Raw genomic sequence first — 26,455 nt, 5'->3', positions numbered from 1 at the left:
CCTCCCCAGAACACAATCTCACCAGTTCCAGAACTGCTTCCTTTCAAAATAGGCTCTGGGCTCATATGTGTACAGCTTCAGGAGGATCTCAATGATGTAGAGAGACAGGAAAAGCCATTCTGCATAGGAAATGAGGGGGTTTTTCTCATCCAGAGCAATGAATATGGCATTTATTAGAATGATGACATCAAAAACCCAGACAAAAATCCTGGCATGAGAAAAAAAAACAAAAGAACAAGAAGAGAGAGATCACGTCATGCCGCATTTCAGTGAGAGGAACATGAGGCTGTTCATGGGGGCTATTCTGTTTCCTGGCACCACACACACTCCTCATCTATGGAAGTTTCCAGTGGGGCTGGGCCCTCACATGCACCCGCCTCCTGCTGCCCCTGATGCAGGCCTTCTCTCCAAGAAGAAAATGAAGACAGAGTGAGGTGAGACAATAAAGCCATGGTTTTCCAAGGTATCCTTTTGGGAACAGAGCATCTGGATCCGATGAAAGCTTAGGCAGAATCAGGCAACAGGGAGGAGGTTTAGGGTTCAGTGCAGGATCGTCACACCCCTACTACTCGCCCCTGGAAACTTAACATCCTTAACTAAGAAAGCTTCTGAAAACCTCTTTATCCTTAACATACACAGGCCTTCCGGGAGACTGGCATGTTCATCTTCCTCACCAAGTTCAGAGGGAAAATGGGTGAAAAACGTATGACAGCTGGGCTCAACTCAGCTTTTCACCTCCAAGGCCAGCAGAGCAGTGGCTCAGGGAATGCTGGGTAAGCTGGGCGTGCCTCTGGGAAGACTGAGGAGGGACTAGCCCAGTGTTTTCTGTGATGCCTCTACTCCAGAGCCAAACACTTCGGGCTGCACATGGACAAGCCAACCTCCACCATGTGAAGCACATTGATAGATCAATGTTGGAGTTCAACAGTGGGATTGACAGAAGAGAGCCTCTCCATGTAGGGCTTTGACAAAGAGAAGATATGGTCAGCTAAAAGGAGTATTCACCTACTTCCTAGGCTGAGCTATATGCAAGGGCTTCTGAACCACACACTTTTGTGAAACATTAAATTCAAAGAAAGTACATTCTGTAGAATTGGCATAGCAGATTCCTCTGTTTTTAAAGCAGCTTGAGAGAAAACTGCCCCCATCTCACTTGCCTGTGCCGAACCATATTCTGGACCAAGAGGCTTGCAGATGACTGGTACACTCGCGGCACCCAGGCTTCCAGCGGATGTCTCTTGATGTTGATGGTGACCACCTGAATGTTGAGGAGGTCAGCCAGTCGTAGAAAGTTCGTTTTGTCTGTAATGGAAAAATGACCCCAATATCCATGGCCTCTGTAACATGAAGGTCCAAAGGGTAGAGCCAAGTCAGCACAGACTCTTGGATCCACATTTCACAGGTAAAGATCTGAAGCCCTAAAGGGTGAAGGCTCAAGGCCAAGGAGCCGGCAAGAGGCAGAGACATGGAGAGAGGCAGAGCCAGTGAGCGGCACTGCCAGCCTGCAATCCCCCGGTCCTCCTGCCTGCCCTTCCTCAGACCCCTCTGCCAATCCCAAGTAGCCGAAAGTGACTGTGCTCATTTGCAGAAGCCACACCTCACACCCTGCCTTCCACCCTGCATTTCTCTTCCCATGGACCATCACTGCTTTCAGTGTCTGCCCTGACCTACCATTCTAGCCCTCAACTCCACTTTCCCTTTCTCTCCATGTAGTTTCCAAAGTATGTGCGATCCCTTGAATTTGAGCCCCTCCCTTCTATTCTGCACACCCTCCCTCCCTGCCCTCTTCTCAGGGATTCACTGAAACCCATAGCTTCCAAGGTGAGCTCACTCACCACCCCAGGCCAAAGCACAATGGTTGCTTTCTTGACTGACTTAGACCCAGCCGACTGATGAACTGATGCTCTCACCACACCTGCTGAATGCCCGGGGCCAACAGGCTATGCTCCACTACCCCATGTACCTCTCTCTCACTAGTAGGGTCACTGGGCTGCTTCCCAACTGTTTATGCATGAACTTCTGGTAATTATGTACAGCTTAAATAGTACTTCAGTGGATGAAATCAGTATGTGCAGAGTGTTTCTGCTTCTTCGAAAACTAAGTTGAATGCTTTGGAACCTCTGAAGGAAGTTGCTGAAATAAATTGCAAGTGCAAATCAGGTGTAGCCGAGAGCACAGTGAAAGACTGGGGCAAGAGTTTTAAAAACCTAGAAATTGGAGCATGCCTGGCAGATACCCAGGTCTCCACCTCAGTTTTCAGAAGTAAAAAGAATCATCGTTCCATAGATGGCACACATTAAACACTCATGTTGCTGTTTCCCTCAATGCCATATAGTGCTAAGAACATGAAAGCACATGCATCCATCAAGTTGGATGAAAAACATCCTTAGGTATCTTAGCATCTGTCAAGTTTCCAGATCTTTAGAGTATTTACCTACTTCCTAGGCTGAGCTACTTGCAAGGGCTTCTGAACCACACACTTAACGACCAAAGATATTTAAAGCCCATTCAGGGAGAAGTGTAGCCTCGGGGAATTAGATGAAGTGCATAACCTGGATCCAGGGACCTGGGCTACCTGAAGCTCCACCATCAGAGCTTATGGAGATGCTGAGATGACAACCATAACTAGGATTCAGGGTGAACTGGCGAGGTCACTGACGAGGAATCCAGCCCAAACCCTCACCACTAAACAACCTCAATCAACAAGGGGGAACCCACCGACGTCACTGGAGTCACCTCTTTTAATCCAGAAGATTCAGTAGAGCAAGAAAGATGAAAGAAATTCAAAACCATAGTAATTTTGTGTTAAGAAAGAATTTGTACCCATCTGCAACTTTGCTTTGTAACTCTTTCTATAAAGGGCCCGAGAGTAAATGTTTTAAGCTTCGCAGGCCACAGAGTCTCTGTCACAACTGCTCAACTCTGCCATTATACATGAAAGCAGCCAGAGACTATATGCAAAGGAACAAGCATGGGTCTATTCCAATAAAACTCAATTTAAAAATGAGCAGTAGACCATATTGGGCCTGTGGACCATAATCTGCCAACCCTTGTTGTAAATACCACATTATCTGCCTCATATTCTCTTTGTTAATAGTTCTATTCAGTCCTTTTCTTTCTGTACTTGTAAGTTTTATATTTCTCAGTTAACACTAGATTTAACACTTTCAGTACTATCAGAATTTCAGGGTTGGTGAACTATCGGTACTTTGGTGACTACAAGTCCTTGCAACTGCTGATCAAGGGGAAAAGTGGGAATGTTCACAAATGTCTGCACAGTGTTGAGACCATTGTGAAGTATACAATTCTGTTTTCCCGTTTGGCTTTCTGTTACTAAGGCTGATCTTTGCAAGTGTTACTTGAGCAAAGAAATCTCTTGGGGCATTCCAGACAGCAGGAATCACTATGTTCTGTGAAATATAATCTAGGATTTACCAAAGCCAACCAATCTGACTGGCTGTCTTTCTCTTTCTTTTTTTTCTTTTTTCTTTCAGATAGAATCTTCCTCTGTCACCAGGCTGACCCCTTGGGCTCAATCGATTCCCCCATCACAGCCTCCTGAGTAGCTGAGATTAGAGGTTCGTGACACCACGCCCAGCAGCTTCGTATTTTTTGTAGAGATAGACCACGTTGCCCAGACTGGTCTCGATCTCCTGGGCTCAGGTGATCCTCCTACCTAGGCCTCTCAAAGTCCTAAGATTACAGGCGTGAGCCACCACACCCAGCCTGTCTTTCTTAAAAACATGTTTGCCTGGTAATAATATTTAAATGGACACTGCTATTTTTTAGAAGGTAAGGTACCAGAGAAATGGGTTAAACCATCGTCTCACTGAACTTTTTTCTTACCACATTTATGGAGCTTCAATAAAATCTATGACTCTGGTAGATTCCTTTATTCAAACTAGATGAATTTTGTTCTCATTTAATTTACAAATAGGACCACAACTCAGGTAACAAAACTAAGCAGGGCTAAGGGCTGAGGACCCGGCTACCTTGATGACTCCAATCATGAACTAGCAACTGGAGGTCATGGTAATCGTCATGGGGAGTGTGTGTCTCAGGGGGCACCTGCCTTCTCTGATGTCCTAGAGCAAGCACTCCTCAAAGGGTCACTGCTGAAATGGTACTGGTCAATCCTAGTGCTCCCCAGACTCCGTAACATAAGTACTAAAATTTAGGACCTTGTAGAGCAATCGACAGGAAAATTTCATGCCTGCTGGATCTAATCATGAAAACCCGAGACTTGTATGTGTTACTGACTTATTGTGTTTTATTAAAGTCTCTGTCAATGACAGATTGGAAATGAAAAAGCTTCAGCATACAGTTTGAAAAGTGTTGTGCTCCAGGGTTGTCTGATGAGGCACCCTTCCTCTCCCTTCCCCACCATCAGCAGAGCAATCACACACTCCATGGCAGCTGTCCCTAGCAGGAGTCACTGCCTGTCCCTAGCAGCGGGTGGCACAAAGGAATCTGCTCAGGGTCTGAGAAGGCTGACCATCTGAGCAGACACTCTGCACTGCAACACTGAACCATGTGGCTGAGGAGACGCTGCTTGGGCTCCTGCAAAGACCTTCTTCCATGGGTACAAAGAGAATAGAGAGAATGACTAAGACCTACTATTTGATAGCTCAACAGAGTGACTATAGTCAATAATAACTTAATTTTATATTTTAAAATAACTTAAAGAATGTAATTGGATTGTTTGTAACTCAAAGGATAAATGCTTGAGGGGATGGGTACCCCATTCTCCATGATGCACTTATTTCACGTTGCATGCCTGTATCAAAACATCTCATGTACCCTGTAAATATATACACCTAGTATGTATCCACAAACAATATTTTAAAATAATTTAAAAATATGTTTTTTAAAAAGGCCTTCTTCCATCCTAGATCCAAAGCTCTTACTGGAAGATGCTGGCACTGCCCATGTAATAGTGTCTTGCTGTGCATGTCTCTTTTCTTCTGAACGCCAGATTCAAGTAAGTCCCAGAGAACCTTTGCCATCTTCACACACATGCATGGAGATGTAATAAGGCCAACAACTCTGTGGGACTAGTGTGAGAGTCCTTGTCTCCCTTAAGTGAACAGTTGCTTATAATCTCGCCATCCTATCAAACCCGCCACTCCATTTGAGTGTGTTCCGATCTCGACTTTCTTAAAACTGGTGAAATGGGAGTGCTCTGCAGTTGGGGCATATTAACACCTCACCTTTCCCGCATTGCTACCTCATCTTCATGGTCATTTTTAATGCTATCAAATTTTCCTATTAAATGACCGTCACAATTTGGAGCAGTCGAGCACAAGGATAAAAAGCACAAGTCTTGGAGCCAGATGGCCTCTGTCACTTTGCAGCTGTGTGGCCTTGGACAAATGATTGAACCTCTTTGAGTGTGTTTCCATATTGACAAATGAAGATAACAAAAACACTTCAGTGTGCTTGGGGGAAGATTACACAAGCACAATGCATGGAGAACAACTGTCACAATGCCTCACACATGACAAGCACGCCACCAGTACGAAGCATCTTAATAATGGCTATCAACCATGAACATGTACGCCATCTTCAACTTTTCACTTTCAAATGCAAAATGCAAACTGAACATCTACGTATGTATCTCTTTTCCATATTTCAGAATACTTCCCTAAAGCAGAACTGCAGAACTGGAAGGACCGTGTCACCAGGTAAGGGCTCTGGGATGGCATGGCCTGCTGACACCTGCTTCTGGCCATGTACACTAGGACAGGGCAGTCAGAGCACAGCCTGAGGTTGCTAACTCCATGGCATTCTTGCCACAGGTGCATATTTTTATGTGCTAAGCTAAATACATTTTAAAACATGCTATTGCTTTACCCATCATTTTGTGAAGCCCAGTTTCAGAGCACATAGGGAAGAGGACAGTCAGAGGCGAAGGCTTCTTACCCACATGCCCCTTCTGTCCCTCGTCAGAGATCCTCAGGAGAAGCTCCAGGTGGGCGCTGCTCATGTCTGGTGCCACCACCTGTGCCAGCCGCCTCCACTGAGCCTCCTCGACCACAAACTCAGTGCCCACCTTGACTTTCAGAATGTTGAAAGCTGCTATCATTTTGTGACGTTTCAGGTATGCCAGTTTGCAAATTTCATTCTTAAAAAAACAGAATTGTGTGTTTTTAAGAGAAAGATTCAAGAGGGCATCACTTTCTTACTCCAATATCTTAAGGTATTCAAAAAGCTGAAGAGACGTCACTGATAGGTGGGCTGATACCAAGGTAAATGACACCTCCCGGCTTCAGGAGTATTTAGCTAACCCCACTCTGCATCGACAGAACTCATCTTACCAAGCTGAAATGAGGGATCCCGGGAAGGAAAGTCTGCGCAGTGAGAAATAGAGTGGCAGGAGGCAGCCAGTTCCCAGCTCCACCCTGCCCAGAAGGAGGGGAGATTCCAGAAAGGAAGGAAATCGGATGTGCTGTTGAGAGGAGAGAGAGAGAAACCCAGCTAGAAGGTAAAGAGAGATACACCATGCAGTCCATCGAGAAAGAGGATGAAAAGGAGAAAATTCAGGGAAGTGAAACTAGGCCAGATGTGGTCTGGGGCCGGAAGAGCCTGCCTGGAGCTGCCATCTGGCCTGGCCACAGGGAATCCTGTGGAAGGGGGGAGGCTCTGCAGCCCTCCTCAGGGCTGTCCAGCTACCATGCCCATCTCCACTGCCCCTGTTAGTCTCTTGCCCACTATCATGGCTTCACTGCTGACATAGATAGACTGTAAATTCCTAAAGGGAAGGGCTGGGTCCTCACCATCATTGTGGTTCCTCAGGACCTTGCATGGTGTCTGGTGCATGCAGCATGTCTAAAATATATTTGCTGACTGAGGCAAGTTGCAAAAAATTTCCAAGGGGTGTTCCTTGGGTTTGGGAGGGGCATAGTAACAGTTGTGTTCCCAGTGAAGGAGAGAAGAGGCGCACCAGACTCTCTGGAATGGCCTCTCCTGCCAGAGAGAGGAAGAGGTCAGAGGAGGCCTGGCTTTGGGGTGAGGAGGAGCTGAGGTTCCTTCTGCACAGAGACTCCTTGGGACCTGGATAGAGCCAGACACCTTCAAAGGCCAGACTGACCCAATCTCAGACTTGCCCCACCATCCCCTTCTCTTGAACTGCATTGAAGTTTGCCTGACTTCTTGCTTGACCCCAAGTGGAAACTCCATTAGCAAGGAAACATTCAAAACAGAACCAGAAGGCCAAAAGCCCTAAGGTTTGTCTTTCCTTAGGGAAAATCATCCTCAGAAGGAAGACTTCTCTTTGCAATGAGTTTTACAGTAAAGGAAACAGACACCCAAAGGTCTGTGCTGGTGAGTGGCAGTAGACAGAGGGTGGATGAGATGGCTGAGGTGTCCTGGGAGGATTCCTGGGTGCAAATCAAACCTCCTTCTACCCCAAGCACCCACTTAATGTTTCCAGGAATTCTCCAGACATCAGTTAAGCAGGCAGGAACCAGGGCAGGAACTGTGGCTTTAAGAAGTTTCTTCTGTTTGAAGGGAGAAAGGAGCTGGAAGCTTAGAGAATATCCTCACCCCGAATCCCACTCAGAATGTATCTAGCAGCCATGAGCTATTTGATGCATTAAGAGCAAGGAGCAAAGTAGCACCCAACATTCCCCATGAAGGGGCCAGTGCCCAGGCCAGGTCCTCTGTCCTGTGGATCTCCCGAGACACACTGTCACAACCATCAAGAAGATGGAAGAGCCGCCCCACTCAGAAGAAGGAAGCAAGGCATCAAGTTTTTGGGTCCATCAAAGTAAACAGATCAAAGACACTCTCAAATATTTAACAAATGCATTCACTGGCCTCCCAGTCACTGCACCCACCCGCACCCCACACACCCCACCCCAGCCCTCAGCTCACGCCTGTTACCTTTAAGTGCTTCCTATAATTGTTGTACACCACGGCCAGAAAGACAGACATGAAGATGTAGGTATTGATGATAATGTAGATTATAAAGTACAAAGAATACCACCAGTTGAAGTCATAGGCAGGCATCCTAGAAGAAAAGAATCGTGTTTCATGGTTTTCCATACCCTAGTTCCACAATGCATATAAGGCTGACCTTAGGTAACATCCCACATACACAGTCCATGTGCACGAGGAACCAGAAAGCCCCTCTAACACTCTCTCTCCCCTATAGGGTGCGATGGGGGCCGCAGAGCCATCACCATCCCTAATGCTGAACAGCTTGCTTCACACCTGCCTTTCTGAAATTCCTAGCACCTTACAGAGGCACCAGTTTTCACAGTGGTAGGACCTTAATGATCTCCCAATTCAGTTTTCCCCTTTTACAATGAGAAAATTGTAGCCTAGAAAGGAATTAAAAAGAGAATCAGAAGTGTGGCTGGGAAGAGGGCTGTGCAGTGCAAAGTCAGGGCTCTGTGGGACACCCAACTGCCTTGGCTGGGGGCCAGATCATATTCTAACCACCCAGGGACAATACAGGAAAGGTGCCCAGTGATAATCGGGGCAGGGCAAGTTGTGACAGGTGCTCACTCTACCTTTAATGGAAACTTGATTTCCTACAGGAGGGGTCATGACAAGGTTCTGGCTAGGCTGTCAGCCAGGGGTCTGAGGAAAGATGCGAGAGAACATAAGAGGGGCCAGGGCCAGGCCTAAGCATAAGGAAAAACCAAGAACAGTTGAACTGATGATACTATGCATCAGAAGATGACAGAAACCCTGCCTCTCTGAGGTCGCTATGGGAGCAGACATGGCCTGACATTTGCAGTGAGGCTCTGTCACTAGAGAGTTGCCCACTCTCTAGAGTTAGAGAGCTAGCTACTCTATGCAGCACCCCTTAATAACTTTACCCATACGCATGAGGTAAATCCGTAACAAGAAGACATTAGAAAAAACCATGAAGTTCTTCTCCTAAGTAACTTTCACATGTGTGGAGAATTAGCATTTTGCAAGGAAGGCAGCAATTACTGATGTTTACATTTATTTCCTGTTTGATGTAGCCAAAACACTGCGTCAATGCTTAGGAGAACCAGCCATGAATCCTTTACAAAGATGGCTCAAGTCTTTAAACTCAAGACTTAAAGAGGATCCCAGAACAGAACATGGGCTCAAATATTAAGAACTGTATCTCAAGATATGTCTCCTGTTCCTTCCTATTTTGAAAGAATTCATTTAAATTTAGTTTTAAGTAGAGAGGATAGGATATTAGTGGTATAAAATTTTATATTCTTCAAAACATGTACAGTGAATAGGACTAAACAGAAAAATCGCTCTTTCTTCTCTCTCAGCCCTGCTAGAGTCAGGAGACAGCAGCTTTGAATCAGGTGAATTCTGTTTTGGAAACAGATGCTCATGATCATGGATCGAGGATGCACGTACATGATGTCAGGGCTGTTCGCTGTAGTGACCAGCACATAGAGCTCAAATGCTATCTCCAGAATGTTTTCAAAGTAAGGCGATCCCTCTGCTGTTTTCAGACCCCTAAAGAGGAACCAAAAACACAAAGTAAAAACCACACACATAAATTAAGCTGTGGTTTCTGATACACTTTTCCCCTTGTAAGAGCACTCTGCAGTGTTTGAACATGGAAGATTATGTTTGGTGACAGATTGTGCCACCAACAGTCTCAACCTAAATATGGAAGAATTCCCAGGCAGAAACTTCCAGAGAAGTGTGCTCACCGATCCCCAAAAAGCCTCAAGGCCATCAGGGAGAACATCAACACACTGAACATGAACAAGAGGAAGACGTAGAGGATATCAGGCAGAGTGTTCCGGAGGCTTCGGAAAGCCCTTCGGATCTATGGAGACAAAATGTTATTTTATTTACAAGAAACCAACTAACTTTCTGCAAAAACAAACCGTCACGTATCCTAAATCATATGCTTACCTGACAACTTTCAGGGAAGTTAATGAGGAAGACTGGTCTTAAAGCCCTTGACCATCTGATGCTGCGGACGTTAATAGATTCCAGTGACCCATAGATAATCAGATCGATCAAGGTCAGCTATGAGAGACACAGGACAGAGATGTCAGTACTACACTGTCCAAGGACAGTGGACGCATGTGTACCGACCCAGGAGAGGCACAATGTTATGTGAAAAAGCAAGTTTCATAGACAGCATAGTTCTACTTTTGTAATATGATATTAATAATAGCTGATGTTTGACATTTTACCATGTTCCATGTAGTATAACAAGCACCTCTTGTAGATTGTTTTATTTTAGACTCACCACACCGATTAGGTGGGCACTATTCCTGGAGAAGGAGGAGCTTGAGGCACAAATAGGGTAAGCACATAGCTCCTGGTCACACAGCTAGCCGAGGGCAGAGCTGGGACTGAAACCCAGGCAGTCTGAGGGCTGAGTCCTTGTTATTAATCACACTACAAGATCCTTCCCCACTACACCCTATTGACCTTTTCTTCAATTTGACATGTGAAAGAAAGGAAGTATAGCCTAGTAACAGAGATGAGGATATCTAGACTATAGAAAACCCTTATTAATCTTCATTAACGTCAGGTTTATGGGCAAGAGATTAATGTGAAGATGGTCAAAAGAAGAACCTAGTGTATTTTAGAAAAATATAAGTAAAAAAGAACAATCTACCATCATCCAAAAATGTGAATTCAGCCCCCGTGGTGGTAAGGACAGAGCATCTGGTGAACTCCTTCCCCTCAAAGGGCACTCTGCATGAGGTGGGGAGACAGCCAAGAAATGAGGCTGGTTCACAACCACTGCACTGGAGGGAACCAGTGTGGCTGTCCCAGGGGAGTGGGGACGGGTGGATCACCAAGGGTTACGATATGTGAGGGGCTTCATGGACGAGGCACTCTTTGATGTAACCTACAGCACAGCAGAGCTTTAAAAAGAAAAAAAATCAGGAAGGTCAAGAGCTAGACAAGAAAATACAATAAAATGACTGTTGAGGAAATACTAGGCTGGCATGTTTGGGAAGCAGAGAATCCTGGGAGTAGGGGCAGAGGGAAGCAGCAGAAAGTGACAAGGACCCATGGAAGGTGGCTTTGCAGGCCAGGCTAAAAAGGCAGGTCTCATTCCCAGGGCCTTTCAAATAACAGACAGGGCAAAGGAGTGAGAGGAGAGCCCAGGAGTCTGCATGAATATATCACATTCTACTTACAACATATTTCTTGTGTATTTTGTTAGGAAATAAGGTTGTTTCCAATTTGTCAATATTATAAGCAGTCAGTCACCACCAATTTTCTGGCTAAATCTCAGAATGCATCCTTCTTACCTACAGATAAGGAATGGAAGTCAAGGGTGCAAGTATATTCACCTTCAAGGCTTTTGAAAGGAACTGCCAAACAGCCTTCCAGAAATATAGCTTTATTCCTCTCTCCAGTAGGCTGTAAGAACATTTGTTTCATGGCAAAGACATGGAATCAACCTAGGTGTTCATCAGGGGTAGCTTAGGCAAAGAAAATGTGGTACATATACAGCATGGAATACTACGTAGTCATTTAAAAAAAAATGAAATTATGTCCTTTGCAGTAATATGGATACAGCCAGCGGCCATCATCCTAAGTGAATTAATAATGGAACAGAAAAACAGATACTGCATATTGTCACTTATAAGTGGGAGCTAAACACTGGGTACTCATGAACACAAAAATGGCAACAGTAGACACTGGGGACTCCTCGAGGGGTGAGGGGACAGAGGGAGGAAAAAGGTTGAAAAACTACCTTTTGGGTTCTATGCTCACTACCTGGGTGATGGGATCAATCGTACCCTAATCTCACCATCACAAAATATACCTATATAACAAATCTGTCCATGTACCACCTGAATCTAAAATGAAAATTGAAATTACAAAAAAAGGTTTGTTTTCAATCTTGCTAACATTGATTTATAGGCCAACACATGGTATTTTATTGTTTTATTCTACGATTTTTAATTAGTGAAGTAAAATATCTTTTCTAGCAGTCATTTTACGTGTGTTTTCTTCATGAGTTGCTTTCACTTATCTTCAGCAAAATTACCTACTGGGATATCTTTTTTTCCCTTTAATTAGAAGTGCTCTTGATATGTTGAAATGTCTGCACTGCCACATTTTGCCATATTTGTTCTTCGGTTTGTGGTTTGCTTGCAGTTGTGCTTATGGTGTTCACTGAATGGAAGTGTTGCTTTATCAAAGGCAAATCTATTGAGTCTTTTTTCTTCATGGCTCCTGCCTCTAGTCATAAACTCTTATAGGTACTACAATGAACACTCACCACTATGGTTACCATGATGCAGATGTTTTTTGTATCCTTCCAGAAAATCATTTGAGGAGTGATTTTTGCAAAATGTATCAGTCTCCCAAAGAATGCAGTCAGGCAGAGTATTTCTGCTATTGAGGTGGCCTGCCAGGAGAAAACAGAGGCTGAGCAGGAGAACTTGCCATGGGGAGGCTCAGCTTTAGTTATCTCGTACAACCCCCAGCCCCTGCCACTACCCTACCTTTCCTGCTTGGCACCCTCTGAGAATTTGCCATGTCCCTTAATTTTACTGAAAATTGCAAAATTTTCTGTCAGTTAGAATTGTTTCTTTCTCCAAAAAGGAAACCCGCCACTGAGTTGCAATTTCCATGACCCACACTGGCAGGGATCCCTGGAAGAAGCTGCACCAGTAAGCTGAGGACCAAGAACATATTTCCCCAGAAAAGGGGGAGGTCAGAGGCAGGCATCGTCTATGCTCTCAAATTCCCCATGTTCAAATTCCAGACACCTAAAAGTCCCAATTCTCTAACAGTAAGGTAATTCCCCGGAGATGTGGGAATAATGGGCCCTTCTGTAAACATCACTGCCACTGCAGTCCTGCTGCCTATATGAGGCTGGTTAGAGATGAGAATGGAGCCCACTGAGGTCAACACTGAAGTCCTGATGGGTCTCCCTCTGTAGATTATGGGAGCCAACTCCAGACTCCTGCACCTGCTAGCCTTGCAGCCGGTGACTGCAGTGCAGGGTTTGCCTGAGGCTGTTGAGATGCAGCAACAGCTCCCTAACAAGGGCATGTTCCCCCATCAATAGGGAGAAATGGGTGGAACATAGGAAGTGGTGGAGAAAAGGACAACTTAACTTGAGCTAAAAAGAGGGAAAGGTCTTGAGTGAGAGCCAGAGACAGGGAGGAAGGGGCTGGCTCTGGGCCTGAAAGCAGCAGGGTACACAACCCAAAGTTATACATGACCAATAACAGACAGGGAGTGAGGACTCAGGAAAAGAGGCAAATGGCTGAGAAGACCACTCCGTGGGACTCCTGCTTTGGCCGGAGTGGACTCTGTCCGGGTTTGTGAATGCACAGCTCTGCTTCTTCAGACTTTGTGTTTGTGTTGACAGTTATTGGAATAAACGGCTTCTATCCAGAGAATTAATTAATTGGAGGATCTTTATTGCAAGAAAGTTGGTGGCTGTCACTTTGGCAGCCCCAGAGCCATACTTCCAGTTTTCACCCCCTTTGCAGTGCCCTCCCATGTTGACTCAGAGTTTCGGCATGATTGGCATTGGACAATAGGACATCGGCAGGTGTGATGCAAGCAGAGGTGTGATGGTGCAGCACACTAGGATTCTTCTTCCTGGACCCAGCCACCCACTGGGAGAAGCCTAAGCCATGTGGAGCAGCCACATAGAAGAGAGCCAGGGAACCTGGGGCCACAGCTACAGCCAGCAGAGTCTGGCAGCCATGTGAGAGAGCCACCTTGGATGTTCTAGGCTCCAGAGATCTAAGAGCTTCCAGACATCTACACCCCAGCCCCACCACCCAAGCCAATCTCCCACAGAGTCATGGGAGATAATAAAAGCTAGCTGTTGTTCTCTAAAGCTAGGGGTCAGTGAACTCTTTCCATTAAAGTAAATACGTGAGGCTTTGCAAGTCTTACAGTCTCTGTCACAACCACTAAACTCTGTTGATGTAGCTCCAAAGCAGCCAGAGACAACACATAAATGAATAAGTGTGGCTATGTTCCAATAAAACATTATTTGCAGACAGCAAAATTTGAATTTCATATCATTTCCATGTGTCACAAAATATTATTCTTCTGTGTCTTTTATTTCCGAGTCATTTTAAAATGTAAAAACCATTTGTCTTAGTCTGATCAGGATGCTATAACAGAACACCATAGGCTGGGTGGCTTATAACAACAGAAATTTATTTCTCACAGTTCTGGATCCTGGGAAGTCCAAGATCAAAGCACTGGCAAATTTGGTGTCTGACGAGGGCCCACTTTCTGGTTCACAGACAGCCATCTTTTTGTGGCATTCTCACATGGCAGAAGGGGCAAGGGAGCTCCTTGAAGCATCTTCTATGAGGGGACTAATACCATTCATGAGATGGGCTCTACCCCCATGATCACCTCCAAATACCTCCACATTGGGGGCTAGGTTTCAAAATATGAATTTTGGGAAGACACAAACATTCCGTTTTTAGCAACATTCTTAGCTCACAGGCTGTACAAAAATAAGCAGCAGCTGAATTTGGCCCCCGGTCTATGGCTTCCTGACCCTTGTTTTGAGTGTTCGAGTGTTTGAGTTTTGGGGTGGTTTGTAAATATGTTCGTGCAACTGATAACTGAAACAAGGAAGAATAAAAAAGGGTCTGTGTGTGGTTGTTAAAAAGCAAAAGCTTTGAAATCAGACAGGCTTAGGATTGAAGCCTAGTTCTGTCTTTGTTGCCTAGTGACCTTGGACAAGTTACACAACCTTTCGAGGCTCAGCTTCCTTGTCTGTTAAATGAGTATGATAACAGCAGGCACATCTCATGGAGTTCCTGTAAGGCTTAAGGAGAATACAGAGAAAGCACTGAGAGCACCCAGCAGATAGCAAGCAGGGAGCAGATGATAACTATTAAGACAGAGGTGAGAGTAATGACGAATCAGAAATCAACATGGGCAAGGCATTGGTCTACTATTTAGACCTCTCTGGATTGGCTGGTGAATTTGATACATTACTCAAAATCAAATGTGATCAGCTTCTAAGCACCAATAAATACTCTAATGATATGACTACGAAAAAAGTTGAAAATGTGGTATGTACAAATTGCATATTATACTATATGAGAACATCATCTACTTAGCAGTAAGTAAATTGGCTTTGAAAATATCATTGAACCATCTCTGATTTTGTGTGTGCTTGCACAGAAGACCAAAATGTCCCATTGCACTTAAAATGCTTTATGAAGGAAGCATCTGCTTGGTGAGTAGACAGAAAGATAATAACAGTATCCCAGAAAGATAATAACATCTAATTCATATTTGTGGAAATTTGAGGAAAATAAGGAAGAGGCACAAGGCCCAACTCATCTATGACCGAATCTGGCTAGCCATCTGCTGTGGCATGCTTACCAAGAACGGCAGAGGAAACAACGCAGGCTCTTCAAACAGGGCAAGAGCGAGGTCTATACAAATGAAGAAATACGTGGCAACCTGTGTTGTCCAGTGGTTATAAAAATAGTAAAGTCTGCAGAGGAAAAAGACAAAGGTGGTTAAAAACAAGGAACAGGAGCTACTCAGCACCCAAACATCTCTTTAAAGAACTAATGGTGGATAAAATAAGAAAGTTATTTCTCAGTCATATTTCCTTCAAATTCTAGAAAGTAGGAGGCAGTATTTAATGATCACATACTACAAACACTAACACAGAAAAATCAGGAATATGATCATATCTCAAAGCACATTTTCTTAACAGTCTCAGCTAAGATTATACCTTCCCCATGGGGTTGTTGTGATGGTAATAAGGGAATACCCACAGAGGACCTTGACCAGTGATGGACCCAGATTAAACTCTCAGTTAAAGTGGACTATTCTGATGTGGCATGGTGGCCTAACCCGATTTTAAAATGTACATCAGCCCATCTTAACATGATAGACTCAGAAGAGATCTGGCAAGAGGTCATGCTAGTCTCTCCCTAAGTGGGGATGGCACGCCAAACATGCTTGGCAACCTACGGGGATAAGGCATCAGCTGCCTTGGGAGGCCCTGATGCTGAGCCCTAGTGATAGACAGGCTGAGACCTATAGGGGTGATAGAGTAAAAGCTGAATTCCCATAAGAACAGCAGACACATGGATTGCATCAGAAGACAATGGACAGGGAAAAGAAAAAGGCTTTTCACTTGTCAACTCTAAGAGGACGACAATCAAAGGAAAAGACAATGGCATGTTCCTCCCTTGAGCACCCTAGCTTCTATCCTGGGTATTGCTCACTTACTCATCTATCTGATCTTAATCTGTTTATTGAATGCTTCCCTAAGTGTCAGGCCATGCTCTTACAACTCAAAAAAGTATTCAGCCAGGTATGGTGGCTCACATATGTAATCCCAGGCTGTGGTGGAAGGATCGCTTGCGCCCAGTAGTTCAAGCTGCAATGAGCTGTGATCACACCACTAAACTTTAGCCCAGGCAACAAAGCAAGACCCTGCCTCAAAAAGAAAGTATTAGATTATGTCCAAATCTATGTGCTGTGCCCTATATACTTCTCAAAATATCTGTGTAAACAATGCCTTCGGTTTGGGTTCAACTTCAAGAGTATCAAGTGCTGAAGGATAGGTGGTTCTACATGATGTTGTAACATGTCAGTTACCTGATGGCCTGAGGTGATGTTTCGAATGGAACATTTCTGTTGTACTGGGCATCCAAAACATAGGCAGCCGCCAGGAGAAGGTCCTGTTCCCCATAGAGAGAGTAAGGGAGACCAAGTCAGAGCAGGAGAGGATACTTTTCTTTTTCCTTTGTAAGTGTGCAGCAAGTATAAAAGAAGCTTCCCTTTGCCTCTCCCCAGACCCACTCTCCCAGAGGTGGTCAACATCTAAACAGCATTGCCTGCACATCTCCAATGTCTCCCTGAGCACTGAGAATCCTGCAGTGGGGCTGGGCCCAGACACTCTCCACTTTCTTGAATTCAAATACAGACTCTCAAAGGAAATGAAAATAAACATTGACTAGAGCATATACTTGTACCTAAATGGTATATTCATACATACATATATTAACATATGATTAAGTACACATGTATATTCAAATACATATACAGTCATGTGCCCCATAACATTTTGGTCAACAGTGAACCACATACGTAACAAGGGACCCATAAGATTATAACGAGCTGAAAAATTCCTACCATCTAATGAGTTCATAGTTGTCATAACATCATAGCACAATAAAATACATGATTGTGGTGATGCTGGTGTCTACAAACCTGCATGGCAGTGGTATAAAACTCTAGCATATACAATTATGTATGATATATTAAATTTGATAATGACAGTAAATAATTATATTACTGGTTTATGTATTTAGTATACTTTTTATGGTTATTTTAGAGTGCGCTCCTTCTACTTATTAAAAAAGTTAACTGTAAAACAGCCTCAGGCAAGTCCTTCAGGAAGATTCCAGAAGAAGACATTGTTATCCCAGGAGATGACAGCTCCATGAGTGTTACGGCCCCTGAAGACCTTCCAGTGGGATGCGTTGTGGAGATGGAAGACAGAGGATTCTGACCCTGAGTAGGCCTAGGCTAATGCATGTGTTTGTGTCTTAGTTTTTAATAAAGAGTTTAAAAAGTTAAAAATTTTTTAAGTTTAAAAATATTAAAAGCTATAGAATAAGGATATAAAGAAAGAAAATGTTTTGTTAGCTATGCAATGTGTTTTAAGCTGCTATTGCAAAAGAATCAAAAAGTTTATACAGTAGAAAATTTATAGTAAGCTAAGGTTAATCTGTTATTGAAGAAAGAAAAATATTTTGTACAAATTTAATATAGTCTAACTGTGATGTGTTTCTAAAATCTACAGTAGTGTACAGTAATGTCCAAGGCCCTCACAGGCTCTCACCACTCACTCACTGACTCACCCAGGGCAACTTCCAGTCCTGCAAGCTCCATTCATTGGAAGTGCCCTATTCATTTTTTACCTCTTATACCGTATTTTTACTGTACCTTTTCTATGTTGAGATACGTGAATACACGATTGTTTTACAGTTATCTGCTGTATTCAGTACAGTAATATGCTGTACAGGTTTGTAGCCTAGAAAAATATGCTACAGCCTAGGCGTCTAGTAAGTAATGCCATCTAGGTTGGTGTAAGTACATTCTATGATATTTGCACAATGATGCAATCCCCTAATGGTCCATTTCTCAGATCTTATCCCTGTTGTTAAGTGATACACTACTGTATATATACATATACATACAAACAAATCCATAACACAAAATTATATACTACATATTTATACTACGTTATACATTTATATACATATAAACACAAAATACAAAATTCCTTTTATATTTGCAAGTTTGATGTTGAGCAACTGGAACTCTCATACATTGCTGGTAGGAACAGAAAATGGCATGTTTACTTTGGAAGACAGTTTGGTAGTTTCTTAAAATATTAAAAAGTATGACCCAGCCATGCTACTCCTAAGTGTTTACCAAAAGAAAAGACAGCATATGTCCACATAAAGACTAGTACATCCAACGCAAGTATGTGGCTCATGTCAGACACCTCATCCCAAAGCTGCACATATATACATATGTTCATCCAGCTTAACAGCCCAAAACTAGAAGCCACCAAAATGTCCATGGACAGGTGAGTGAATAAACAGAATGTACGGTATCTCTACAATGGAATACTATCCAGCAATAAAAAGGAATGAGCAACTAATAGATGCAACGAAATGGATGAATCTCAAAATAATTGTGCGGAGTGAAAGAAGCCAACCACCTCCCTAAAAGAGTATTCACTGTATGACTTCATCTGCATAAAACTCTAGAAAATAAAACTAACCTACACTGACAGAAACCGGATCAGTGGTTATGTGTGGGCAGGGGGAGAAAGACAGGAGCAGGCTGGGCACGGTGGCTCATGCCTGTAATCCCAACAGTTTGGGAGGCCAAGGCGGGCCGATCACTTGAGGTCAGGAGTTTGAGACTAGCCTGGACAACATGGTGCAACCCTATCTCTACTAAAAATACAAAAACTACATGGGCATGGTGGCGTACACCTCTAATCCAGCTACTCAGGAGGCTGAGGCAGGAGAATAGCTTGAACATGGGGGGCGGAGGTTGCAGTGAGCCGAGATCGTGCCACTATACTCCAGCCTGGGCGACAGAGAGTGACTCCATCTCAAACAAACAAACAAACAAAGAGATAACTAAGAGAGAGAGATTAAAAATAGGCATAAGAAAACATTTAGTGGGCAATTAATATGTTCACGATTCTAATCACGGCCTAACTATCACAAGGGTATTTATATATTAAAACTCATCAAGCTGCATACTTCAAATAAATGTAGTTTAGTGTATACCTAATATAGTCTAAAAAAGCTGTTAAAATGCTCAAAAAGAAAGACAAATAGTTGGATTAAAAAATTGATATGGAACAATCATCTCATAGATGAATTAACTGCTATAAGAGTCAATTGCTTTTTGAGCAACAGGTATGTTTAGAGCTGGTATTGCAATTCTTAGAGGCAGCTTGTTAAAATCTGAGAAGTACCATATAAATGTGTTTAACACTTATAACACATTTTTCATTTCTTTTTTTTTCTTTTTGAAATGAAGCTTCACTTTGTCGCCCAGGCTGGAGTGCAGTGGCACAATCTTGGCCCACTGCAACCTCCACCTCATGGATTCAAGCGATTCTCCTACCTCAGCCACCCAAGTAACTGGGATTATGGGCACTCACCACCACACCCTGATAATTTTTGTATTTTTGGTTGTTGGCTAGTCTGGTCTCGAACTCCTAACCTCAAGTGATTTGCCCATCTTGGCCTCCCAAAGTGCTAGGATTACAGGCATGAGCCACAGCACCCAGCCAAACATTTTTCTTTTACATATTTAAAAAAAAATTCTAGTAGGAAAACTATTAATATCAATTTTTTTTCATTGAACATCTTTAACATTGAGAAAGAGTACAGTTCCCAGGATATGCTTAGAAACATATTTTTGGTAGAAAATGCCTCACATCAACAAGAGTTGGCTTTTTTTTAATGAACACACACCAGCGTTAAGAAAATTCCCTTAAGCCTCAAAAAGATCATACTCAGAGAATTCTGATATTGAAGGTTTTTTTTTTTAGATAGAGTCTTGCTCTGTAGCCCAGGCTGGAGTGCAGTGGTGCAATCTCGGCTCACGGCAACCTCCGCCTCCCGGGTCCTAGTTCAAGCAATTCTCCTACCTCAGCCTCCCAAGTAGCTGGGATTATAGGCACGAGCCACCATGCCCAGTTGATTTTTGTATTTTTTTGTAGAGGCAGGGTTTCACCATGTTGGCCAGTCTGGTCTTGAACTCCTGACCTCGTGATCCGCCCACCTGCCAAAGTGCTGGGATTACAGGCATGAGCCACTGTGCCCGGACGATATTGAGGCTTTTTAAAAAATATTTACGGCAAAATCTTTTAAGGCCACTGTTGTCCCCAATTTAAAAAGATGATGCTGCGAACATCTTTATAGTCCCAGTGAGGCAATTTGTCCACAAACATAAGCAGTTCAGCACTCGTGGATTTGAGATGCATCCTTCATATGCCTTCCAGGTAGAGAATGGCAAAAAACACTCACCAGCAATGCCTCAGCCAGTCAGGCTCTGGGGGTCATCTCCATGAGATAGACCCCAGACATTGAATGACAAGTACCACATCACCCCCACCAACTGCCATCTGAACTCATCACTGCTGTTTTAAAATCTGCTGATTCTTTCATATTAGCCACTCCACCTCTACACTAACGTTTCAAAGCTTTCCCATTTTTAACCTAGTATTATATTTCTGACATCTATCGCCTTTTAAAATCTCATCTACTTTATGTTTTGGTTCTAATTGTCTTCCCTCTCCTCCTCCCTCCCATTTGTGTGCAACTTCTAAGTGTCCTGTGTTTGTTTTCCGTGGAAAGTGGTACTCTTAGAAGACAGGCTTTACTATAATCAGCTTGTTTATTTGAACTAAGGCCATTTGTATTTTCCCTTAAAACAAACTGTTTTTATCCAATCCAATAATGTGGATTATGTTAGACCTCCCATTCCAAAACTGCACATACTTTTCAAGTTTATGTGGGAACCATTGTCCACATCTACCATGAAAATAGCAAAGACCAAACAGCAGATGTTTCTTCAGATGAAGCTAAAATGTGGCTGCAAACCTCAAAACAGCACCCCAACTATGGGAGGCATTGGTAACTGCAGGGGTGGTGATTCTTAATTCCCACAGCTTATGACAATCACCTTAACAGCTTTTAAAGACCCTACCAAAGTCCAAGTCACATGCAGACTCAGATTGCATCAGAACCTCTGGGAGGTGGAACCCAGGATTAATCTTTTAAAGTTCACAAGTGATTTGAATGTGCAGTCCAGACTGAAAACCACTGATGTAAATATGGCCATTTTCCTGCTATTTCTTGTATTTTTTCCATTTTTCTTTATTCTTTTCTTTCTTTCTTATTTTTTATTTATTTATTTATTTATTTATTTATTTTTGAGGCAGGACCTTGCTCTGTTGCCCAGGCTAAAGTGCAGTGGTGTGATCATGGCTCGCTGGCAGCCTCAACTTCCCAAACTCAAGTGATCCTCCTGCCTCAGCTTCCTGAGTACCTGGGGCTACAGAGTGTGTGCCACCATGCCCAGCTAATTACTGTATTTTTTTGTAGAGACAGGTTTTGCCATATTGCCCAGGCTGGTCTCAATTTCCTGGGGTCAAGCAATCTGTCCACCTTGGCCTTCCAAAGTGTTGAGATCACAGGTAACAACCACTGCACCTGCCTGTTTTCTGTTTGAATTGCACCATGACAATAATTGCCTTCTCTTGATTTTTTCTTTCTCTTCTTCTCAGAGCTGTGATATTTCTTTTCCTCCTCCCAAGACTTAAAAGTGTTGTTAAGAATTTTGTGTTTTCTCTCCCAACCCCACCCTACAACTCTGGGGAAGACGAATCACTTGTAATCCCTTAAAGGGTGAAAAGAACGCAGTAAGGAGGGAAAGATAGATTCCAGAGGCTCTCAGTGGAGAGAGCAAGAAAGCTCCTTCTCTATGTACCCAGCAAATGCCTTCTTCAGTATTAACTGCGGTCGGAATAAACCACTGTAAGCTCCCAAATACCTTTAAGTCATTCAACGAGAACCTAGGCAAAATGCAAAGTTGTTGATAGAAGTGCTTTGAAATCAACCAATATGTCTTGTTTATATAGGTAAGAAAATTAACATAATTAACTATAACTTAAGGTAAAGAGAAGTTCCCATAAATTTGAAGTTAAATTCTTCCACATCTCCATTTTTCTTTCCAATTCCAATGTTCCTTTCCTTACTAAAAACACTACACACTAGTCCCCCCGTTATTTAAGAAGTATACGTCCCAAGACGCCCAGTTGGTTCCTGAAACTGAGCATGGTAACCAAACCCTGTATATACTATGTCTTTTTGATCTGATAACCCAATGGCTACTAAGTGACTAGCAGGCAGGTAGTGTCTACAGCATGGAAATGTGGGACAAAGTGATGATTCACATCCCAGGCGGAACAGAGCGAGACATCTGGAGACTTTACCATGCTACTCAGAACAGTGGACAATTAAAAACTTATGAATTGTTTATTTCTGGAAATTTTTATTGGATATTTTTGGACTGAAGTTGACCTAGAGGAACTGGAACCACAGAAGGCAAAACCAAAAACCATGGATAAGTAAGGCTACTGTACCTTCTGTCTCCCTCAGTACCCCCAGCCTCCTACAAGCTCTTCCTGCACACTGATACAATAAAGTAGTGCTGCTTTCCCCATGAGACACCCCCATTCCAAAGCATCAAGTGATTTCTCTGTCCAATCAAGTGCAAAACCCTTGGCTTAGCATTTAGGGACTTCTAAATGTCTCCTCTCCTCTCCTCTCCAATTTAATCTCCCTCACTTTTCCTATAGGAACACTCTTCTCTAGCCAAAATTGGTGGACTTGTCCACTGTCCCTCTATGGACTCACCTCCATGCCTGATCTCATGCTCACTTAAAACCAGGAGTAGCTTTCCCAGTTTCCTTCATTGGAAACCTGTCTCAAATTTCACTTTTTCCATGAGGACTGGCAATCCCAGCAGCTTCTATTTCCACACAGAAAGACTGCCTGGAGGAGCTGGGGTCTTGACGTACATTGTGGACATTTTATACAAAGAAACAGCTGCCAGGGATAGGACAGGGCACAGCAGCTGTGGGAGAAGGGTGAGAGAGTAAGTGGCAGTGAGGTGTTGGGATAAAAACCTTATGTCCCTCTATAAAGAAAGTAGCAAACCAACAATGGATAGGCCAAATGCAGCCTAAAGTTGTGTTTTGTTTGGCCCAGAGAGTGTTTTTAAATGCTGGCTACTCATTCAAATTTTTTAAAAACTGGAGCTTACACAAAAATTTGAACTTCTGGCTTCTCTTTAAAAGATTATAACATTTGGCTATGCTACACTGTATTTCAACAAGTTCTTGGTACCCACCCTGATTCTTGGTCACTTGAATAAACACTTATTATTTTCCCTAATTCTGTGGGTCAGCTGGGCAGTCCTGGTCTGGGCCAACTTAGCTGATATCTGTGGTCATCAGGGGCTGGATGGTCTAGAATAGTCTTGCTCACATGTCTTGGCCATGTGCATCCTGCAGCAGGCTACCAGGGCTCTTCCACAGGTGGTGGTCAAAGTTTCCCACGGGCATCAGGAGAGCAAGCACCAATGTTCGAGTGCTTTTCACACCGCTGCCTGTAGCCCAACTGCTAATATCCCATTGGCCAAAGCATGTCTCATGGCCAAGCCCAGATTAAAGGCCTGGAGAAACAGATCCCACCTCTTGATATAAGAAGTTGCAAAGGCACATTGCAAAGAGAGTATGTATTCAGGGATGGGAAGACTTTTTGGCCATTTTTGCAATCATGATAGCCACGGTCAACTGGAGGTGGGTAGCTCTGGTATTCTTGGGGGAGGGGACATGCCATCCAGGTCATCGGAAGCCCCACTCCTCTCCCTCACTGAATCATTCCTAGCTAGCTCACTGGCTTTATGTTGCTCCTTGGACCACCTGAGTAGAACACTTTCTCAAACCCTCCTGGTTACTGCAAGCAACAGCTCTGCAAATTGCTAAGAAGGAGCACTAAGGGACTAAGACCCCAAAACAGGGTAATGCAAGATCTGCATGAACAGATTTAAGAATAAGAACATTCAAAAAGGCCGGGCGCGGTGTCTCACGCCTGTAATCCCAGCACTTTGGGAAGCCGAGGCGGGCAGATCATGAGGTCAAGAGATCGAGACCATCCTGGCCAACATGGTGAAACCCCGTTTCTACTAAAAAAATACAAAAATTAGCTGGGCGTGGTGGTGTGCGCCTGTAGTCCCAGCTACTCAGGAGGCTGAGGCAGGAGAATTGCTTGAACCTGGGAGGCAGAGGTTGCAGTGAGCTGAGATCACGCCACTGCACTCCAGCCTGGTGCCTGCTGACAGAGTGAGACTCTGTCTCAAAAAAAAAAAAAAAAAAAAAAAAAAGCACATAAAGTATCAAGAGGCCACCACATAGAACTGTCACAAAGAAACGGCATAAGACACAGGCTCTCAGCCCTGGTGGTACTTTTGAATCACTAAGTAGCCTGAAAGTTACTATTGCCCAGGACATGTCCACATCAATTACATCAGAATCTCAGGGGTAGAGCCTGAACTGGTTACAATCCTAAAAGCTCCCTAGCTAATGCTAACCAATGGCAAAATTGAGAATCACTAGCACTGGGTTATTTCATTTCAAAGTTGAAAGTGCTGGTAAATTCCCCCAAAGAAGTAGATTGCCATCTTAGTAGCCAAAAAAGGAAACTCCAATCAGAAGAGTCCTAAAAAAAACTACTTGGAAGGAGAGGGTGTTAATGCATTTCAGGTGACTAGGCGGGTTCTAGTTACATGAATCCAAACTAATTCTTAAATAACGTTAGCCCAGTTATACTGGTCACGGAGTGCCCAAGGTCAGAACCTGGGGAGGGAAGAAGATCTAGACGCTATCTCTGATTTCATGACACAATCAATGCTATTATCTTAGATAGCAGGAGCAAGGCCAAAGCTATGGACAAAGGAACTTCCCCTTCCTTCTCCTTTACCCGCTCCCTTGAGATTTAGGAGACATGGTAGAATGCATCTGTTGGATGTGGTCAAGCCCCTTTGGGAGACCAGCAAGCCAGAGAGGGAGGCCAATGCACCAGAGTTTTTTTTTTTTTTTTTTAGGTGGAGTCTTGCTCTGTTGCCCAGGCTGGAGTACAGTGGCACAATCATAGCTCACTGCAACCTCAACCTCCTGCCTCAAGCAATCTTCCCTCCTCAGTCTGTGGAGTAGCTAGGATTACAGGCTTGAGCCACCTCGCCTGCCTGGCAGAGCTTTTCATCCCCACATACAAGCCTGTCCTGTGGACCCTCTCCATCAGGCTTCAAGAGCCCAGTGGGGAGCGGCAGGGGTGATAATGCCACAGCCCAGAGTCGAAGGGGGCCAGTTGAAGACTGAGAGGAAGAAAGAACCAAAACACTCTCCACCTCCCACACACTTGCACAATGCAAAGGAGATGTAACATGGACCCTGAGGGGTCTAAAGATTGGCTGTCATGACTGTGTGCCAGTCACTGTGCCAGGGCCTGACCGACGTTGTCACCCACGGTCTTCATGACTTTTGCCCGCCCATCATAGTGTAAATTCAGGACTCAGATTTTCTGAATCAGAGCAGGGGCTCCTGCCATTGAAGTTCTCGCCTTTCTCTCCACTGTCTTAGTTCTTGTCCAGTGCAAGAACTCAAGGAGGGTCCCTTGGAAGCTCCAACTCTCAAAGAAGCTCAGGCTGTCTCAGCGAAACTGTCCCTGAGCAGCTGGGCAGCTGCGCAACCCATCTGCTGTGTCCCGCAGGCATCGGAAGAGCCGGGGCTGCATCAGCACTCCCGCGGCCCACATCCTGCAGACTTCTTTCCGGGCGTTTCCCTGCAGCAGGACCCTTAGTTGTTTTCCTGTTGCTTTGGAGCTACGTGGGGGCGCGCACTGGTCTCTGAGACAAGGGTGCGCGCTTCACTGAGTGAAAAAGGCCCCCAACCTGGAGCCCCGGCGCGGATCCCAGCTCAGCAACGGAGAGCGGGTGGCCCGTCTAGCCGCTTGGCTTTGACAGCTCCCCAACTGACTCCAACGTGCGAGCTGCGCTCCAGCGGCCGTGCGCCTTCCGGATTAGCAGCCCAGTGCCGCCGCTCCCGGGCGCAGGGGACCGAGGAAGACCCAAAGCAGAGGGGTTCCTAGTCCCTCTTGTGCCCACGGGCCCTCATTCCCTGCAGCCGGCTGTGGCTTCCAGCGGGTTCGCTTTCTCCCTGGGAGCCCCGGAGGTGCCTGGCACCAGGAGGGCAATAGCGGGGCGGGAGGCGCTGCCGTCGGGGCGCCCTCCGGGCGCAGCCTGAAAGTCCTCCTTACCTCTCGGGTCGGAAGATCCTCGGGGGGCTGCGGGCGCAGGCGGCTCACCCTTGCGGCTCGACCAGCCCAGGGCATCGCGG

The 26,455-nt window shown here is 44.4% G+C and overlaps 1 protein-coding gene across 1 annotated transcript in view; it reads right to left on the bottom strand.

Annotated features, from left to right (window-relative positions):
* LOC110568264 (two pore channel protein 2-like) overlaps window positions 1-26,450 on the bottom strand; it is a 40,436-nt gene extending 13,986 nt beyond the window's left edge. The window contains 11 exon segments of the mRNA XM_064371647.1: window positions 23-208; window positions 1,158-1,302; window positions 5,923-6,124; window positions 7,885-8,011; window positions 9,358-9,459; window positions 9,660-9,778; window positions 9,868-9,984; window positions 12,212-12,340; window positions 15,313-15,427; window positions 16,549-16,631; window positions 26,376-26,450. Of these exon segments, the coding sequence (XP_064227717.1) occupies window positions 23-208; window positions 1,158-1,302; window positions 5,923-6,124; window positions 7,885-8,011; window positions 9,358-9,459; window positions 9,660-9,778; window positions 9,868-9,984; window positions 12,212-12,340; window positions 15,313-15,427; window positions 16,549-16,631; window positions 26,376-26,450 (1,400 nt within the window).
* Between the last annotated feature and the right edge of the window lie 5 nt (window positions 26,451-26,455).

The sequence above is a fragment of the Aotus nancymaae genome, unplaced genomic scaffold (assembly GCF_030222135.1).
Source record: "Aotus nancymaae isolate 86718 unplaced genomic scaffold, 86718_ANA_hifiasm-v0.15.2.pri h1tg000155l, whole genome shotgun sequence".
NCBI lineage: Eukaryota > Metazoa > Chordata > Mammalia > Primates > Aotidae > Aotus > Aotus nancymaae.
Note: the sequence above shows the minus strand (reverse complement) of the source record. Positions and strands in the feature narration are given on the sequence as shown.